The sequence below is a fragment of the Grus americana genome, chromosome 5, assembly GCF_028858705.1.
Source record: "Grus americana isolate bGruAme1 chromosome 5, bGruAme1.mat, whole genome shotgun sequence".
NCBI classification, from domain to species: domain Eukaryota; kingdom Metazoa; phylum Chordata; class Aves; order Gruiformes; family Gruidae; genus Grus; species Grus americana.
In genome coordinates, this window is record NC_072856.1 from 50,007,280 (window position 1) to 50,024,340 (window position 17,061).

The following is a 17,061-nucleotide window of genomic DNA, read 5'->3' on the forward strand; positions in this document are numbered from 1 at the left end:
ATCATTTCATGCTATTCAGCTTTTTCTTTTCTCTTTTCTTTTACAGGCAGGACGGATCCAGCAGATAGCTGATATGAGGACTTTGCTGACTTCAGAAAGCTGCATGTAACACCAACAGACTTCAGTGAAACGAAATATCATCCCTACAAGCAACTCATACACGGACGACTTTTGGTAGCTTTAAATTAACCTGTTGCTCACCTGCAAAGATACGGCTATTGTTTCTTTCAGCACACATGGAGGAAGGCAACAAACTTTGTAACCCTGGCTAATAAGACTGCGGCTTTCTTAACAAAAGTAGGAGGCAGGCCAATTATAAAAGGATTATTTTATACTTAGCCTCCAGGACTTTAACTCTGGCCTGAACATTGGACATAAATAGAAGCCAATTTTAATCACCTGAGATTTTGCTACCTGTGCTTTATTATTGCTATTAGTTCTTTAACATTTTGGTACTTTATTTCTTTAAATTAGAAATGGGTTTGTGGACTAGAATGTGGCCCACAGATCGGGCTGTTCTCATGAAATCATGGCTTATCTTTTCCCTGGGGCTGTACATGCAGGTCTCCAAAACTTGGGCCTGCCCAAAAGTGTGCCGCTGTGACCGAAACTTTGTCTACTGTAATGAGCGAAGCCTGACCTCAGTGCCTCTTGGGATACCGGAGGGTGTAACCGTCCTCTACCTCCATAATAACCAAATTAATAATGCTGGATTTCCTGCAGAGTTGCACAATGTCCAGTCTGTGCACACAGTCTACCTGTATGGCAACCAATTAGATGAATTCCCCATGAACCTGCCCAAGAATGTCAGGGTTCTCCACCTGCAGGAAAACAACATTCAGACCATTTCTCGGGCTGCCCTCGCTCAGCTTTTGAAGCTGGAGGAGCTGCACCTGGATGACAACTCCATCTCCACTGTTGGCGTTGAGGATGGGGCATTCCGGGAAGCCATCAGCCTCAAGCTTCTGTTCTTGTCCAAGAATCACTTAAGCAGCGTACCGGTTGGCCTTCCGGTGGACTTACAAGAACTTCGAGTAGATGAAAACCGAATTGCTGTCATTTCAGAGCTTGCCTTCCAGAATCTTACAAGTCTGGAGCGTCTGATTGTGGATGGCAATCTCCTTACTAATAAAGGCATAGCTGAAGGCACCTTCAGCCACCTCTCCAAGCTCAAGGAATTCTCAATAGTGCGGAATTCACTGACCTACCCTCCTCCTGATCTTCCAGGTACACATCTGCTAAGGCTCTACTTGCAAGACAACCAGATAACCCATATACCACTAACAGCCTTTTCAAACCTCCACAAGCTGGAACGTCTTGATATTTCCAACAATCAGCTTCGGATGTTGGTAAAGGGGGTATTTGATAATCTTCACAACCTGAGACAACTCACTGTAAGGAATAATCCCTGGTTGTGTGACTGCAGTATTAAGTGGGTCACTGAATGGCTCAAATTTATTCCCGCTTCCATCAATGTACGGGGTTTTATGTGCCAGGGACCAGAGCAGGTCCGAGGTATGGCAGTCAGGGAGCTCAATATGAATATGTTGTCATGCCCCACCACCACCCCTGGTCTGCCACTTATCATCACCCCTGTCCCAGCTACAGCCATGCCAACTACCTTAGTTCCCACCTCATCAGTTCCTCCCCCAAGTAGCAAATATAATCTCACTCCCACCATAGCCACGCTCCCCACTGTGCCTGACAGGGATGACAGAGAAAGGGTGACACCTCCTATATCTGAACGGATTCAACTCTCCATCCATTTTGTGAATGACACTTGCATCCAAGTTAACTGGATGTCTCTTTTTACCGTGATGGCATATAAACTCACATGGGTTAAAATGGGCCATAGTCTGGTAGGAGGAATTGTTCAGGAACGAATAGTTAGTGGTGAGAAGCAACACTTAAGCTTGGTAAATCTGGAGCCCAAATCCACTTATCGGATTTGTTTGGTTCCACTGGATACTTATAACAATTACCAAACTGGAGAAGATACTGTCTGTTCAGAAGCCACAACCAAGGCTTCCTTTTTGAGCAATGGCAGCAACATCCCCTCCAGCCATGAGCAGACAACTTCTCAGAACCTGGGCTCCCCATTTCTGCTGGCAGGGTTGATTGGGGGTGCAGTGATATTTGTCCTTGTGGTCCTACTCAGCATTTTTTGCTGGCACATGCACAAAAAAGGGCGTTACACCTCCCAGAAGTGGAAATATAACCGGGGCCGTCGGAAAGATGACTACTGCGAGGCAGGGACCAAGAAGGACAACTCCATCCTGGAGATGACGGAAACCAGCTTCCAGATTGTCTCCTTAAATAATGATCAGCTCCTTAAAGGAGATTTCAGACTGCAGCCCATTTATACCCCAAACGGGGGCATTAACTACACAGACTGCCACATCCCCAACAACATGCGATACTGCAACAGCAATGTCTCAGACCTGGAGCACTGTCATACGTGATAGTGAGGGAAGATGGGGGTGTCTAGGACAAGGAGAAAAAACTCTGGAAAAAGCAACCCCCCCCGACAACAATGAAAAAATTACATTTGATAAATGTTACCCAGATGCATTTATGCATTTGAATACTCTGTAATTTATACGGTGTACTATATAATGGGATTTAAAAAAAGTGCTATCTTTTCTATTTCAAGTTAATTGCAAATGGTTTTGTAACTCTTTGCTTTTTAAATCTTTAAAAAATATTGCTAAGTACTGTACAGGGTTGTACAATAAGAACCCAATGTCATGGCAAAGGAAAGAATGACTCATTCTTCAAACATTAACCACTTTGCTGTCGAAGCTGTCTGAGGGATGTTAAGTTTCTAGATGTCCTGTAGTACAGGAAAATAAGTGCATATTAAAACAGGGTCACTAGGAATGACAAAAGCAATTCAGATAAAATGAGTACAACCCTTCTGACTTGAACCCAGCAGTTGCAGTTGAGCTTCAAACAGTTGGAAGTACTTCTGTTCCCCTTTGTCAGTTCTGCATTCCCAACCTCCGACTGAAAGCTGGAGCTCTGGGTGCTACCAAAAAGGCTACTTTCTTGTTAGATCAGTTTTCTCCCAATATACTTGGAATAGGAAAGGTAGACAGAGCTCAGTGTCAAACTCAAAGTAACCTTGATTCCTATTTGCAAAAACGACTCTGAAAACACCCCCCAATACTATATACTTTTATGATAGACACTGTTCCTGCTTTTCATTATGATTAAGAAGCTTTAGGCATTCTCTGACCCTTCTCAGTGGGAGATGAAGGTTATCAGTATGTAACAGATAGCTGTCATTAAGTTGCACCTCTCTTTAATAGAGCAGCATTTGTTGACACAGCATGTCCAGGTAAAGCCTGAATGAGGGAATTCTGAGTGCTCTCAGCTCTGCAGTATTCGTGTAGAATTTGGAATCTAAAAGTATAAATTGCTGAAAACATGATACAAAATATGATGCCAATGGAAATGTTGCTATTGACTTTTATGCTTCAAGCCCTGTTCGATTTAGGGGTCTTAGTTCTGTTCAGTATGGAAAAGGAGGAAAAAGCAGACAAGCAAACAGAGAAAACAAATAAGAAAGATCATTTAAAATTGTATTTATTACGGGAAAGGCCTCCAGGCCTATCATGAACTGAAATATGTTCAGCAGGGAAAATCATGTATAAATCCTGGTTGGTTTTTGGTTGGTTTTTTGTTGTTTGGTTGTTGTTGTTGTTTTTTTTCCCATTCAAGTGTACAGAGGCGGACATTAAGCATTTGATTAGCTGAGGAATTTTGAGAACATAAGTACACACTGTCCCTCTGAATTACCCTTCTTTTATCTTAAGCTTTTGGAAGTTTTCCACAATGATCTGTGCTTTATAAGCAGTAGGTAGGCTTAGAATTTGCTCTTTTTTCCCCTCAAATTCTTTAGCTGGAATACTTTCTGAGTCCTTGAGCGTTACATGCGCTATGTGAAACATCATCCTTGTATTAAAACCATGATGCTGCTCTCAAAATTGTGTAATGTTCCAGCCACTCCATTGATTCTGTGACTGCCAAGAACTCTGGATTTCTTGCCAGCTCAGTGGTGGAATGTAATTCTTTATTTTTTTTTTTTTTTTCCACCCCCCCAGTTTGTTTGTTTTTTAATGTGGCTCACTTTCTCCTGAGCTGGGGGACAAGCAAAAGTTCACAACAGAGAGGAACAAAAGAGAGAGAGAAAACTTTCCTGAGGGAGTAGGGAACCAAAGAGAACTTTTTACAGTGACCAATTAGGGACAAGGAGAAGCTGTTAGAAGTGGATTGGAAGTAAAGGCTAAAGCACTTTCACTATAGAATGCTTAGACTTTTCACTTTATGAGGCTGCTTATGTTGGGAGAGAGGGTTTTAATCCTTTCCTTTGCCCATTTCACTCAACCCATTCTTGAAATCCAGCGGTCTATGAGTGTGCAGTTTCTCAAATACAAATCGCATGATAACACTCATTTTCTGCAATGGCAAAATGAATCCAGTTATGATTGATGGCAAAGTACAATCATTGTATAAGTAACCACATCCTCCTCCCAACACCTTTTATAATCACATTTTGAAATTCCACTCTATATTCTGTATATTTGCTATTTTCTCCAGCTATAACAGGTATTTTAGGCAACCTGTGTGGCTACTGTAATAGTAAAGTCACTGAAATTTTGCTGAATAAAAGGCTGCCATATGATTTCAAATGGTGTAATTCTAGGTAGAAACGTCTATGCAAAGTGTTTTTTTCTGTGATCTATTTACTGAATATTATGATGAGAAGGTTGATGCATTTTGTTTGTTTATTATGTTTTAGCTGCCAAAGCCCACAAGACAAGCAGCAAATAGTTGTGCTTCTGCACGCTCCCATTGCATGCTGGAGTTTGTTTGAAATTAAGTAGAGGCAGAGATTCCCCTTGGGTGTGGATGTAGTATTTAATTTCACTGAACTAACTAGCTGTACATTTTATTTCAAAAGGCATCCTTTGAAAGTACGCGCTTACTAGAATTTCGTACTTCAGTGACTGATGCTGGTGGAATCTTTGTCCTCCTTGATGAACATCTTCTGTTCGAGGCCTCAGGATACCATAGTTTCGAGATGAGCTAGGCGCCTTATTTGTAGCAAATGACTTAGGGAGTTCAGCCATACTGTAGGCGAACGATCCACAAGCCCAAACTGATGACAACAAATGTGGTTATTGTCCTAGTAGGGTGAAACCAGAAGGCATTCACAAACTGTTTTGATCTTGGGTGATGAAATGTATATATATCTGTCTGTGGACTATTGCTCACCTACATCAAAAATCAAAATTATAATAAAGATAGCATAGTCTATGCTTCTTTTCAGTATGAACAAATATATATATATATATTAGTATGGGATACTGACAAAGTTTCTTTTCTATAAACATACTTCTGAAAAAAATAACAAGCCACTTATACCAAAATTTGTGGATAGAACTGGGAGCATTATCTAAACAAATTCACAGTTATGGTCAACCAAAAGGTCCTGTTTCATTTGAAGAATGTTTCTCTCAGTTCAAATTGCTATCCAGCTGGAAAACAATTAATGTATTTCAACCTACAAGAGAGTTTGGGATGTTTCAACATGTCAGTCACACAAACAGCTGAAGCTTCATTTCAGGACACATCTAGATAAGTACATAATGGGCAATTTTCACTAGGTAAAATATTTAGAAAAAGAGTTAAAAATGGACAAGAATCTTTTGGCAATGTAAAGTTAATATCAGCAGCTTTTTCCTTGGACTTCATAAAAATGGGGTCATCTTCACTTAGTGCAAATATCTGACCACAGATACTAATTAAAGGCTAGAGACCACAAGTCCCAAATGTGTGTATATGGTCACTTCCAGGTCCTGATTTGAACAGGTTCATTGGAACTGAGGGCAAATGAGTGGTTTACAGACAAAATCTCACCCATTTTCCATTGTATACTGCTAATGGCTGAAATAAATGTACAGAAAAAAATTGGAGAGTGGAATAAAATAAGAGGTTAAGTGAAATTACATTAAAGCAGTATCACAACACTGCTGTGTCCAGTGCTTAGGTTCCTTCTGAAGACTTATTTATTTACAAAAAAGTCCTCCTTTTCACAGATTCTGTCACTGTAACAAGTGTTCCTTGCATGTAGCTTGCTGGCAGAAACAAACACTTGATGGACTTTTTGTTAACACGTTCTTTTTGGAGACATTATTATTGAATTTCTTTATAAGAATATTTAGGGATTGGGTTACTTTGGACTGAAAAGATATTAGCAGTTTTACCTGCAAGCCAATAAAGGACTACAATGAATGTCACATAAAACAGAAAAAAAATGAAATAGCATATGCTATTTGCTACTGCAATAGTTCACCTATTATTTTTCTCTCAATCATTTTCTCTTTTCATGAAAGAAAATTTTTCCCTCTGAGAAATGTATTGATTTTAATTTTTCAAGCAAAAAAAATTATGCCTATTGTATTGTCGTTATGGTTTTAAGGGTCTATATAAGGCACTTTATTAATGACATTGAAGTGAAAGTTCAATCTCAGCTTTTGACAGTGAAGTGGTTAATTACCATTGAATTCTCCATTTATAGTACTTCTTCACCTTAAATTATAACATGGAGATATTAAAGTTTTTTCTTTAGAACATGAGAATAATGGGTTTACTCATGACTTATCTTTCCAGCTCAGTGGAAAAACAAAACAGAAATGAGTGCCAAAATCAAAAGTTACGGGCTCTGAGCCTTATCAAATCCTGCCTGATGCTCTCTTCTAAACACAGAGATAATCCTAGGAAGCTGATGATCACTCCTTCCCTGAACTCTACTGAACAGGGCATTTTGAATCCCGTATGATAATATAGGCAATACTGAAGCATTTGGCATTAAACTTTTGTACAGCATAGAATGTCTTGCTCTTTAAAAGGACAATGGCTAGTAGTCCGTCTGGAAAACTAGTACAAAAGAGATTTCGCAAGCTGTTATTATACTGGGGCTCTGTGGAAATGTGCCTCGTGAGAGCTGAATTCTGATCTTCTCAGAAACAGATAAGCTACTAAACAAATTGTTATCATCACTTGGTCCCAAATATCTGAAGATGATCTTTCATAAAATTGATTTTAACTGAGACATGCACACTTGATTCTGTTCTGTGCTTGGTATACTTTCTATCTTTAACATGGAAAAATAGATGGTTTGAAGTCTGCATTATCTGTTTTCTGCAATCTGCCATGTTGCACGCATTGTTAACTTCAAAACCTCACTATACACTATATATTATCTTGTTGACATATTCAGTAAAGAGTTGTTTAAAAAAATACAACAATCCTGCTGTATTTATATGAGCAAGTTCATTAAACCAAGGATGTGAATATCTGAAAGGGAAAACAGAAAAACAAAAATATCAAACGTCTGTACTTTCATTCCTGGTAACATTTTCAAATGTTCTACTGTAAGTCCACACTCTCTTCAGATTCTAAAAGACAAATATTTTCATCTTGTCTCTCAAAGAGTTAAACCATTTGTTACTTCAATTTCTGAGATTTAATCTTATCTTTATAAGATTATCTCATTTTCCTATGCATATAGGAAAGCTCTGTAAAACAAGAACAGATTGTATTCCAGTGTTTGCAATTAATAGGTACACATAAGCAACTACACACGTCTATAACAAATATATATGTATGTGGAAGCTGTGACCCATTATATGCATAGCCATTTGATAAATGCATTTGACATTCATCCTTGACAATCTTAAACCTGCCTTTTACCTATTATTATCTATTTAATCTGTTTCCTTGAAATGAAATGTGATTTTTTTTCCCCAATTCTCCCTTCAAAATTGTTCTTGAATTTTCAGAATGCACAACATTCAGACATAGGCCTTAATAAATTTTTGTATATCTTATACATAACATATATGGTAATATATACAGTATATATAAAGAGATGCATTAGCTACTTAGAAATGAAAATTACCCCTCTTCTAGTTACATATACAGGAACTAATCTTGGCTTTGCCAGAACCTGAAACATTGAATGTTACAAGCTGTGGCATTTCAAAGCTTAGAAATGTAATATTGCTGAATGTCACAATTCCTCTATAAATTATCTTATTCTCTGTCTTAACTGTGAATATCACGTAAAGTGACCAAGAGCTGCCGTGCAACACACTCACATCTAGGTCCCCCCTCAGTATGCTTTCCTGAACTTGACATTTCTTCTGAGCCAGTTCAGACCCTGGTGATTTAACCTTCTTGCCTTACCACAGGAAGGTGAGGAACAGAGGTAAAGTAAATGATAAACAGTTACGATCCTTTATATATTTCTGGCAAAAATAATGATATGATCATTTCCAATCAACAATTTCATTTTCTCTCTTAAAAAAAAAAAGGTTGACAAACACTGACTACTTCATCGGATAATCTTTTAATAGATCAAAATGATTCGTCTTAGTAGAGATCAATCTTTATATTTACTTTTTATAGTTCTAAGCTCAGTTATCTGGAGCTGTTCACCCACATGTGCGTGTGTGTATAAATTCCTGGGGTTGGGTATAGAGGGTTTAGCTACAAGGAACCCCCAAAACAAGCGCACTGAGGAGTATTTTTTGATATTGTTCAATAAACATTTTTCAATATTTCACTTTAAAAAGAGTTCTTCTATCTAAGAAGAGTTATGATGCCACATGGAAAAACTATATTTGGTCATTAAAGTATGAAACAAATATTTTAATTCTACTTGCAGTGCAGTCTCGAACTAAAAATTGGTAAAATACTTCTATTACACAGAGGTAGATATTTGGTGAATTTTTAAACAATAATTTGCATTCCTGAAACAAATTAATACACTCTTATGGTGAAATCCTGACCCCACTGATTTCAACTATAAATTAGAATATTTATAGTGGTAATGTATATGTTGGAAGGATTATTAAAAACATCTACTATGACACATTGTATAACGTCACACTATGTATCCCCATATGAAATACGTCAACCGAGTAAGGTAGTAGGCCTACGTATCACGTTATAAGCTTGATATCTCTCTTTAAAAGCTAGGGGAGCAGTAAAATACACTTTACAGAAAATGAGGGAAGAGAGATATATGTACTGAGCGTCGTTGTCCAACGTAAAGCCACACAAGATACGGACATTTAAAGCCACAAATAGGCCACTGAGCATAGCAAGAACTTTCTTTTACACGTAAACACACACATTTTCTGCTTACAAGTCTGTATTATGGCTAACGTATGTGACTGCAAAAATGCATGTGTGACTATTAAGAGTGTATAGTATAGTTAAACTTTGGTGGGGACATTTTATATAGAATAAGAAGAATCTTGACCCTGTGCACTGGGTCTGTTATTTACCTTCTTCTGTATAGAAAGGATTCATATACAGAAGGAAGTGACAAAAAAAAAAGAACAAAAAAGTCATGCTGATTACACTATCCTGGGGTTTTTATAAGTGTAAAATGCCTTGAAGAGTGAAGACAGTGTATAAACTACTATAGAAAATCCAACTCAAATGCACCTGTGTGTTTACAATTTTAATAGACTCTGTGCAAAAGCGAGAAGTCTCTGTGATGAATACTAGTCAGTGCTAAGCTGAACATGGCCATTCCTGACAAGTACAATTGCCAGAAAGATTCTGTTATAATGGTGTATTTCTTGAGTGAAATCAGTATTTCCACTCCTATAGACTTTGAGCAGGTGATCACATAGATAAATAAAATTCTTTGTGATGGGAATTGGAACAATGTGTCTAAAGATGGAGTCCTGTAATTTTCATACTTTGAAACTGCCTGCTTGTGATGAAGAACAGGCAGATTTTGTTCTGTGAAGGTGGAATATAGTAACAATGATGATGGACAGAATGTAGAGATACTCTCTTTACTGACATTTTACGGACGTGAGAAGGGACACATACACATGCTCCATACATATACACTTGTGACATAATTTTAAATTTCCTTTACAATTTTCAGACTCTTCAGATGAGATCCACTTCTAACACATGCACAGTATTCCAAAACAAATGAAACATGACTGTTAAACTAGAAGAGCTTTGTATTTCTATTTATATCATCAGTCCTTCTAAATTTCTAACACATTCACTTGAACGTCAAACTCTGGTTTGACTTTAAAGTCAAATGACTTAAATGAGTCTTGTGAGCCTGACCTCGTATACCTTCACAAACTGGTTTGTGCATTCACGGTTCAGGAACCAATACGTAATTCATTGCTCTATGACTTACAATGCTAATGTTAAGAATTTTTCCCCATTAAAGAAACATGTTGAGAAAATTTAAGAGTTGGTGTGAAGTCAAGTACTGCAGTATATGTTAATGTGAGCAATTTCATTTATTCGAGCAGGGTATTAGCATGTATTTGTAAGTGAGGACTGCAGAAGCAAGGCATGCACATTAGCTCTATGTCATTTGCAAGAAAACCTTTCTCACCAGTACTAGACACTACTCCTAGCTGACAGAAAGCACATATGATTTACCAAGCATATATGACTTCTTAGAAAAATAAACACATGGAAATCTGAAAAGGGGAGATATTCCATATTACTATAGTTATTCTAATAATATACAGTGGAGTACTCTAAGCACTTTAAAAATCTCATAAAAGTAGTAGTAGTAGTAATAGTAGTAGTAGTAGTAGTATGAAGCTTTTCATATTACAGTAGTCATGCTAGGAAGTTGAGCTGGGAAGAGTAGATAAACTCGGGTTTGTGGTCATAGGAACTTCACATTTATAGGTTCAGTTTTACAGATTATTACTTGTAGCTGCATAAAGAGAAGGAGACAAATGTTTCCTCTTCCTTACCCAGACTAATTTCTGTAGTGATCAAGGAGGAAGAAAGCTACTTCACAGAGATCTCACTCAAAACCCAAAATGTCCAGAACAAAGGGACAATAACTGGAGTCATGGCATTTCTCTTTGCTGACTACAGAAGCTGGCAGATGCAGAGCTGGATCATTTTATGAGGGATGCAGCAAATTACAGGTCCTCTGAGGCGTTATATTGGACCTTTGGTTTGTACAGGACCCTAGTAAGGTACCTTCACTGAGGGGCATCCTCATGGAGGTCTGTAACAAAATGCACAGCCCATGCCTACAAAAGCAGAAAAGGATCTGAATTTTATTTTGTTTTGTGGGCCTTTAATTACCACTTCCTGTAAGTTGTGGAATTCCAGGTACAGCACTACGTTCAAGGCGTATATAACAGGGCAAGTTTGGAAGGTCATGGTTTTGCGGGCTCTCCTTTTATCAATGCAAATATCAGTAAGGTGCTTGCAGACGAAATTCCAAACCACAGCAGAAACGATCATTGTGTTGGTGATCAGATTGGACACTTCTACTTTCAGTTTAGATGTCTATTACTTTTCTTCATTATTCCTTGTCCAATTAATTGCTTTCTTAACATTTGAAACTCAGCAGTTAGTACTATTTCTTATTTGTCACAATACAAGGAAAAAGTTTCTACAGAACCATTATACCTGCAAACTGTGATGAAGATTACCTAGCAAAGCCAAGCTACAGAAGTGCAGGCAGTACAGTGAACCATTTGTCATGAGGTAATGATCTTCTGCTGCAATATCAATTCAGGTTGTACCCAGACTATGAAAAAAAATCACAATTTCCTTTGCATTTGCATCATTTCTTCTATGCCACATCAACCTTCACTAGCATGATTGGCTTAGAGGAGAGATTTCTGCTTGCTGCCTCACCTGATAATGTCATCTATAAGCGTTTACATTTAAGATTAAAACAAGAAAAACAAAGCTGTTTTCTGATTGCCTGCATCTTTGGGCTGCTGTAGTAGTAATTTGCTCTGTACCTGTCTGCTGCACTATTTGTTTTTTACCATTTTGCCACGCACAAGAGACATACATACACGAATGTATACACAAGCACACTCTATTTATACATCTTTCATATATATATTTATTTAGATACTCAAACATACACATAAGCATATATATAGACACATACTACATATTTCTGAATATATAAATATGAATTGGTCTAGGTTGAGCCCCACACTGATCTTTTGCTCTGGATTTATGCATCATTTCAGTTCCACTTAAGCTTCTGAATGCAAGCGAAGATGTAGAATAGCATGAATTTTTTTTTTTTAAGAACTGTATTGTCAGTACTGGTGAGAGCATCTTTTCAATAATGTATGTGCTTTGGCAGCCTGTGCACTAAATCTTGAATAAACCAGAAAAGATTAAGATAGCTCCTGGAAGTGGATACCATGCACTTTCTGAAATACACTCTCCAATGCACAAAGCACATCTGAGGAGTCAGTTTATAGCAGGACTGTCCTGTGTGGTTGCTAAATAAACTGTAGACAGAGCAGAATGTGGGAAAGGACAGTATGTAACTAAAACCCAGTATGAACAAGAAGGGAAAAATTCAGATGTTTCTACATCATTAACATTACAGTTGACTTTTTCTATGTCATTTTCTTCTCTGTGGCCTATTTTTCTTTCCCTGTATTTGACAGCTTTTCCTTCTCATGTGAACTGCCTTTTAACTCACTCTTCACCTACTGCTTCATGAACCCTTTGTCATATAGGATTTTTGTGGGATGCCCAAAATGAGGGCCTCTCTCATACATGAGGGGATGCGTTTGCATGTAGCAGCCCAAATGGGCAGTGTTCATTGCCACCCATCCTCCTCAATTCATTTATCTAACTGTTCTAAAAATGTCTAGCTGAGGTGAAACACACAGCTAGTGTGCTATTACAGGAAGACTCAGAAATTTGCTATGAAATATTCTTCCAATGTTTCATGTTAGAGGGTGTCTGCAGCAAACATGCAAGGAAATTTGCATGCAGCAACAGCCTTCTCTGCTACACCAGCTGTGCTGCAGCAGCGCCTTTTCCTTTGTTCCCCGCCATTCCATTTGCATCTGGCTGCTGACTTGAAATATGAAAAGCCCATTTTGCTTCTGTTGCTCATACACAGCTTAGGTATCCTGACTCCGTAATTAAAAGACATGGACAATCACGTGCCAAGTTCAAGGACTAGGAGCAGGAGCTGCAGGGCTCGGAACAACGTGTGCCTGGACGTGGGGTAGCCTACAAGCCAAGCCCTCTGTGCTCCATACGTGGCCCCAGTCACCTATACTGCCCCTTTCTGAAACAGCTCTGGTGTAAAAAGAAGATAATTTCCTTTTAGATTTACAAAACTATCCATCCCTTCCTCAGCTCATAAATTAAAATATAAATATTATTTCTCCCAAGGTGAGGAGGAAAGGGTGAGAGACAGGGTCTCCCCCATTTCTCCAAAAAAGGGCAAGCCATCCTGGAATGACCTAAAAACGGGCTCCCTCACCAGTATACGCTGTTTCCTTGTGCTAACCAGGCTTCAGGCATTGCAGCAGCCCCAGCTACTCTCCTTCTGCCAAATGTGTTAACTCTGTAGTTTAAATGACTCTCGTTCATGCTTGTATTGTAGTTCTGAAGATTCAGAACCTCTACGCTCACATGCATTTTACTGTAGTTTTTATTTGTTACTTTACATACTCTGTTTTTGATAGGACTCCTGCCTTAGTCATTGCTCAACATGGAAATTTAAATTGCAATTTAAAAAATATTTTACTATGGGTTTTAAGGGTTTGGTTTTAACTCATAATGCGGCATACATTTTGCTAAATGTATCTCTCATATGTAGAAACACGAAAGCGTAAAGAATGCATATTATCCTAGAATTTGTTAGTAAATGTCATTGTTTTCCAGCTAGAGATCATCCCTGCTAGTAATTGAAATGATACAAGTAATGAAGTTCCTTCTAGTTTCTGAAGTTTCTGTAACAGATTACTCTGAACTTCAAAGCTAATATAATATTTGGGGGGGGGGGGGGGGAAGGGGCCAGAGAAAGAAATACAGATTTGAAAGACAAAAACTGTGCCAGTACAAAATGTATTTTAAATAAATATGGGACAAAACATAAAAATTCTGTTCAGAGCTGGGGTATACAGATATAACTGTGGTAAATACAAAGATACAAAACTTCCTTATCTGAGCAATGTTCTCTATTTGTGGGATTTAATTAGGGTTGCTGCTTATTTTAATCACCTGAATTAATAGACCATTGATAATTTTTTGCCTAGGTTTAGAAAAAATATTTGTTACGTACATTTGCCTACTATTTATTTTTTAAATTTGAATCACTCCAATTTCTTTTTACATTTTTTCCCAAAGATGCCAGTGTCTGCTGAGTTGCATTGAGTTTGGGAAGCTGCATGTTTGTCAGTTTAAACAAAACAAAATTTCACAGCAAACATTCCTCTGCCTTGTTAAAGAAGATAAATTGTTTAGAGATAAATTTCTGAAGGCCCCAATAATCCAGCAAACAAAGTTTGATCAGGAGACAAGATTTATCTGTGTTTCAAAGGCTGATCTTAATTTGAAATTGTAGAGAAATGCACTGTCAGATGAATGCCTTCACCGCATTGATTCTAAAAGGTGACATGTACTCATTTGGATTTAGCTTTTGACAGCTGATGAAGAATGAGAGTGAAATAACCCTAGCAAATAGAAAAGTTATGAGTAAAACACTAACAGTATTACTCTGTTGAGTACAGAGTATTATGTGCCTGAAATAACATGAATTTCCTTATGTTAGAATTTACTGCTTGCTGTAAAATACAGTTGTATTTTCTAACGAACATTATGGTCTTCAAAATTTTATTCACAGGATATTTCTCATAATTATTTTAAAATTGTGTTTCAGAGACCATCCACTTCCGAAAGGTCTTTTAGTCATGCTAAATACTAGTCTCCTGATGTATTACCTGCTTCCAGCCCTGACACGTCTTTGGTAATGCTCGCTTGGATTTGCTCACAGGTGCTTTCTTTTTGTTTTTCCTGCTTGACTACCCCTGCTGGAGCGGATCATGTGGAGAATATGTCATATTTTCCCGTGTGTAGGTTTTTCTCAGGCAGGATGGTGACCCAATAGCAGTTTGCCAGGCACGTCCACCTGCACAGCTAACGCAGAGCCCTCAGCAGGGGCTGTGAAGGGGGAGGACTGCAACAGCGAGATGGACCATCACCATGTCTGTCACCTCTCCTCGGTGTCACAGTAGCTGCCACACATCTCCAACACTCAATCTGATGCATATATGAGGGGACTTAAACCTGGTTTGTGGGTTTAGCTCCATATTCTCCAGTTTCTGTTCACTAACTACGAGCACTACATTCTTTAAAAAAATGTTAAGACCATAAACTAAACTGATAAAAGCCAAAGCTTTTGGAACTTATGGGAAATTCAGAGTTAATGCTAAAGGCTCCAGCTTTTATATATTATACAATAATTTACATTCATATTTTTAATAGGAGATCCACGTCCATTCAGAATACTTGAGTGCATCTCTTTATTAGAAGATATTAACAAAATGTGGATTGCATGGGAATTTAAAAGGGTTGGAATGGTCTGTGGATTGCATTATAGACATATAGGGAATTATTTTAACAGCTTCAACAAGATCTGGACTGAATCCTGACTCCTGAAGCATATCTTTAGCCAAAAACATGCTAAATCTGCTGTCAGGTTAGAATAATTTAGGTAGAAGGCCATCTAGGTCAGTTATGATTTCTTGTGTAGATCCACGTATACAGTTCTAACCTTCAGTGTCGCCTAGTGCATAGAAAACAGAAATTCTGACACCAAAATGCTAATGATCCTAAGTCTGTATGCCTGCTGAGTCTTGCTTATAATGGGACAAATGATACATCCTTTACTGACCTACTTGGGATAAGCACTGTGTAAAATCTAGGCATTTTTATTATTTCACCATATGCAGCTATATGACCTCTGCTGAAAAACAGTAGATTCACCTAGAGGCATCTTAGTAGGAGATAAGAATCTGGTTTACCATTTTAGCAAAAAGATTTCTTTAATCTCATATATGGACTCCACAGGATTTCAATAAAGATATACAAATTACAATTGAATTATATCATCACCATATCCACACTTCTGCTTTTTTTGGGGTAAAAAAGGAAACAATTATACGTAAAGCCAGTAGTTCATTATTAGTATAACTGAAATCTTAACAGTCTAATCAGAGATTTATCAACATCTAGCTATAACAGAAAAAGAAAAGAATAAGGAATATAAAGAAAAAGATACCACCATACAAAAAGACCCCAAACAAACCAAACCAGCACCAGCAGCACAACTGCTTCCTTGGGAAGGCTATGATGTTGACATTGTTGGTTTCTTCTTCACTTTTGGATCTGCTGGGGTCATTTTTATTTGTTTGTTAATTCTCTTTTACACCTTGCTTTTTCTTCATTGGTCTGCAAGTCCACATCACCTCTAAACTTACCACATATGATGCACTTGCGATACTCTTAACATTAATTTTGTCCAGGTCTGCACTTCTTTAACTAATCACTGATGAGTTTTTTATAGCCACAGGCTTTTCAATGCTAGCCTGTGCCCCATCTCTTACCACCGCATGCCTGTATTCCTCTGTACTGCAGCCTGTGCCTCCTCTTCTCCAGGCCTCCGCTGTCATACCGGGTCTGCATTTCTCTACGTTGCTTCATTACGTTAGAGTCACAAGTATCTCAGTCCATACAGGACAACTACTCATTACAACTATATAACAAACTATGGTTATACCGTAAGAAGACAAGCCATATTAAACATGGTCATCTGGTTATTAGAGAGCAATAGTCTTACAGCTAAACCAGGTCAAAGCAAAGTTCCAGGCAGATGGAGACAAGGTCAGACAAAGTAAGTCTGATAAGCCATAGTCCTGAGGCCTCATAAACTCGGTGCAAATCCTGTGGTCTATTGCTAGCGATGGAAATATCGTGGTACTGAGCTACGGGGTAGGATAGATAGTACGTGTGTTAAAAATGCTGTAATAGAGTCCCTGTGCAACCTCTCTAATCTAGTTTAGAGAGTAGTATCGGGACTATTATAGGAAATAATCTATTTAAGAATAAAAAGCATTATCTTAGTTGTAGGAGTACTTATGAAGTGGCTTAAAGTATTTACAGATATAATTAAAAATGTGGTTTAATTTTATTTTT

The 17,061-nt window shown here is 38.0% G+C and overlaps 1 protein-coding gene across 4 annotated transcripts in view; it reads left to right on the forward strand.

The window, feature by feature from the left end:
- Nucleotides 1–13,771, forward strand: part of FLRT2 (fibronectin leucine rich transmembrane protein 2) — a 70,427-nt gene extending 56,656 nt beyond the window's left edge. For all 4 annotated transcript variants that reach the window (XM_054827628.1, XM_054827626.1, XM_054827625.1 and 1 more), the window contains exon 2: nucleotides 47–13,771. In XM_054827628.1, coding sequence (XP_054683603.1) covers nucleotides 477–2,462 — 1,986 coding nt within the window. In that variant the 5' untranslated portion in view covers nucleotides 47–476 and the 3' untranslated portion in view covers nucleotides 2,463–13,771. The remainder of the gene's footprint in view (nucleotides 1–46) is intronic.
- The last annotated feature ends 3,290 nt before the right edge of the window (nucleotides 13,772–17,061 follow it).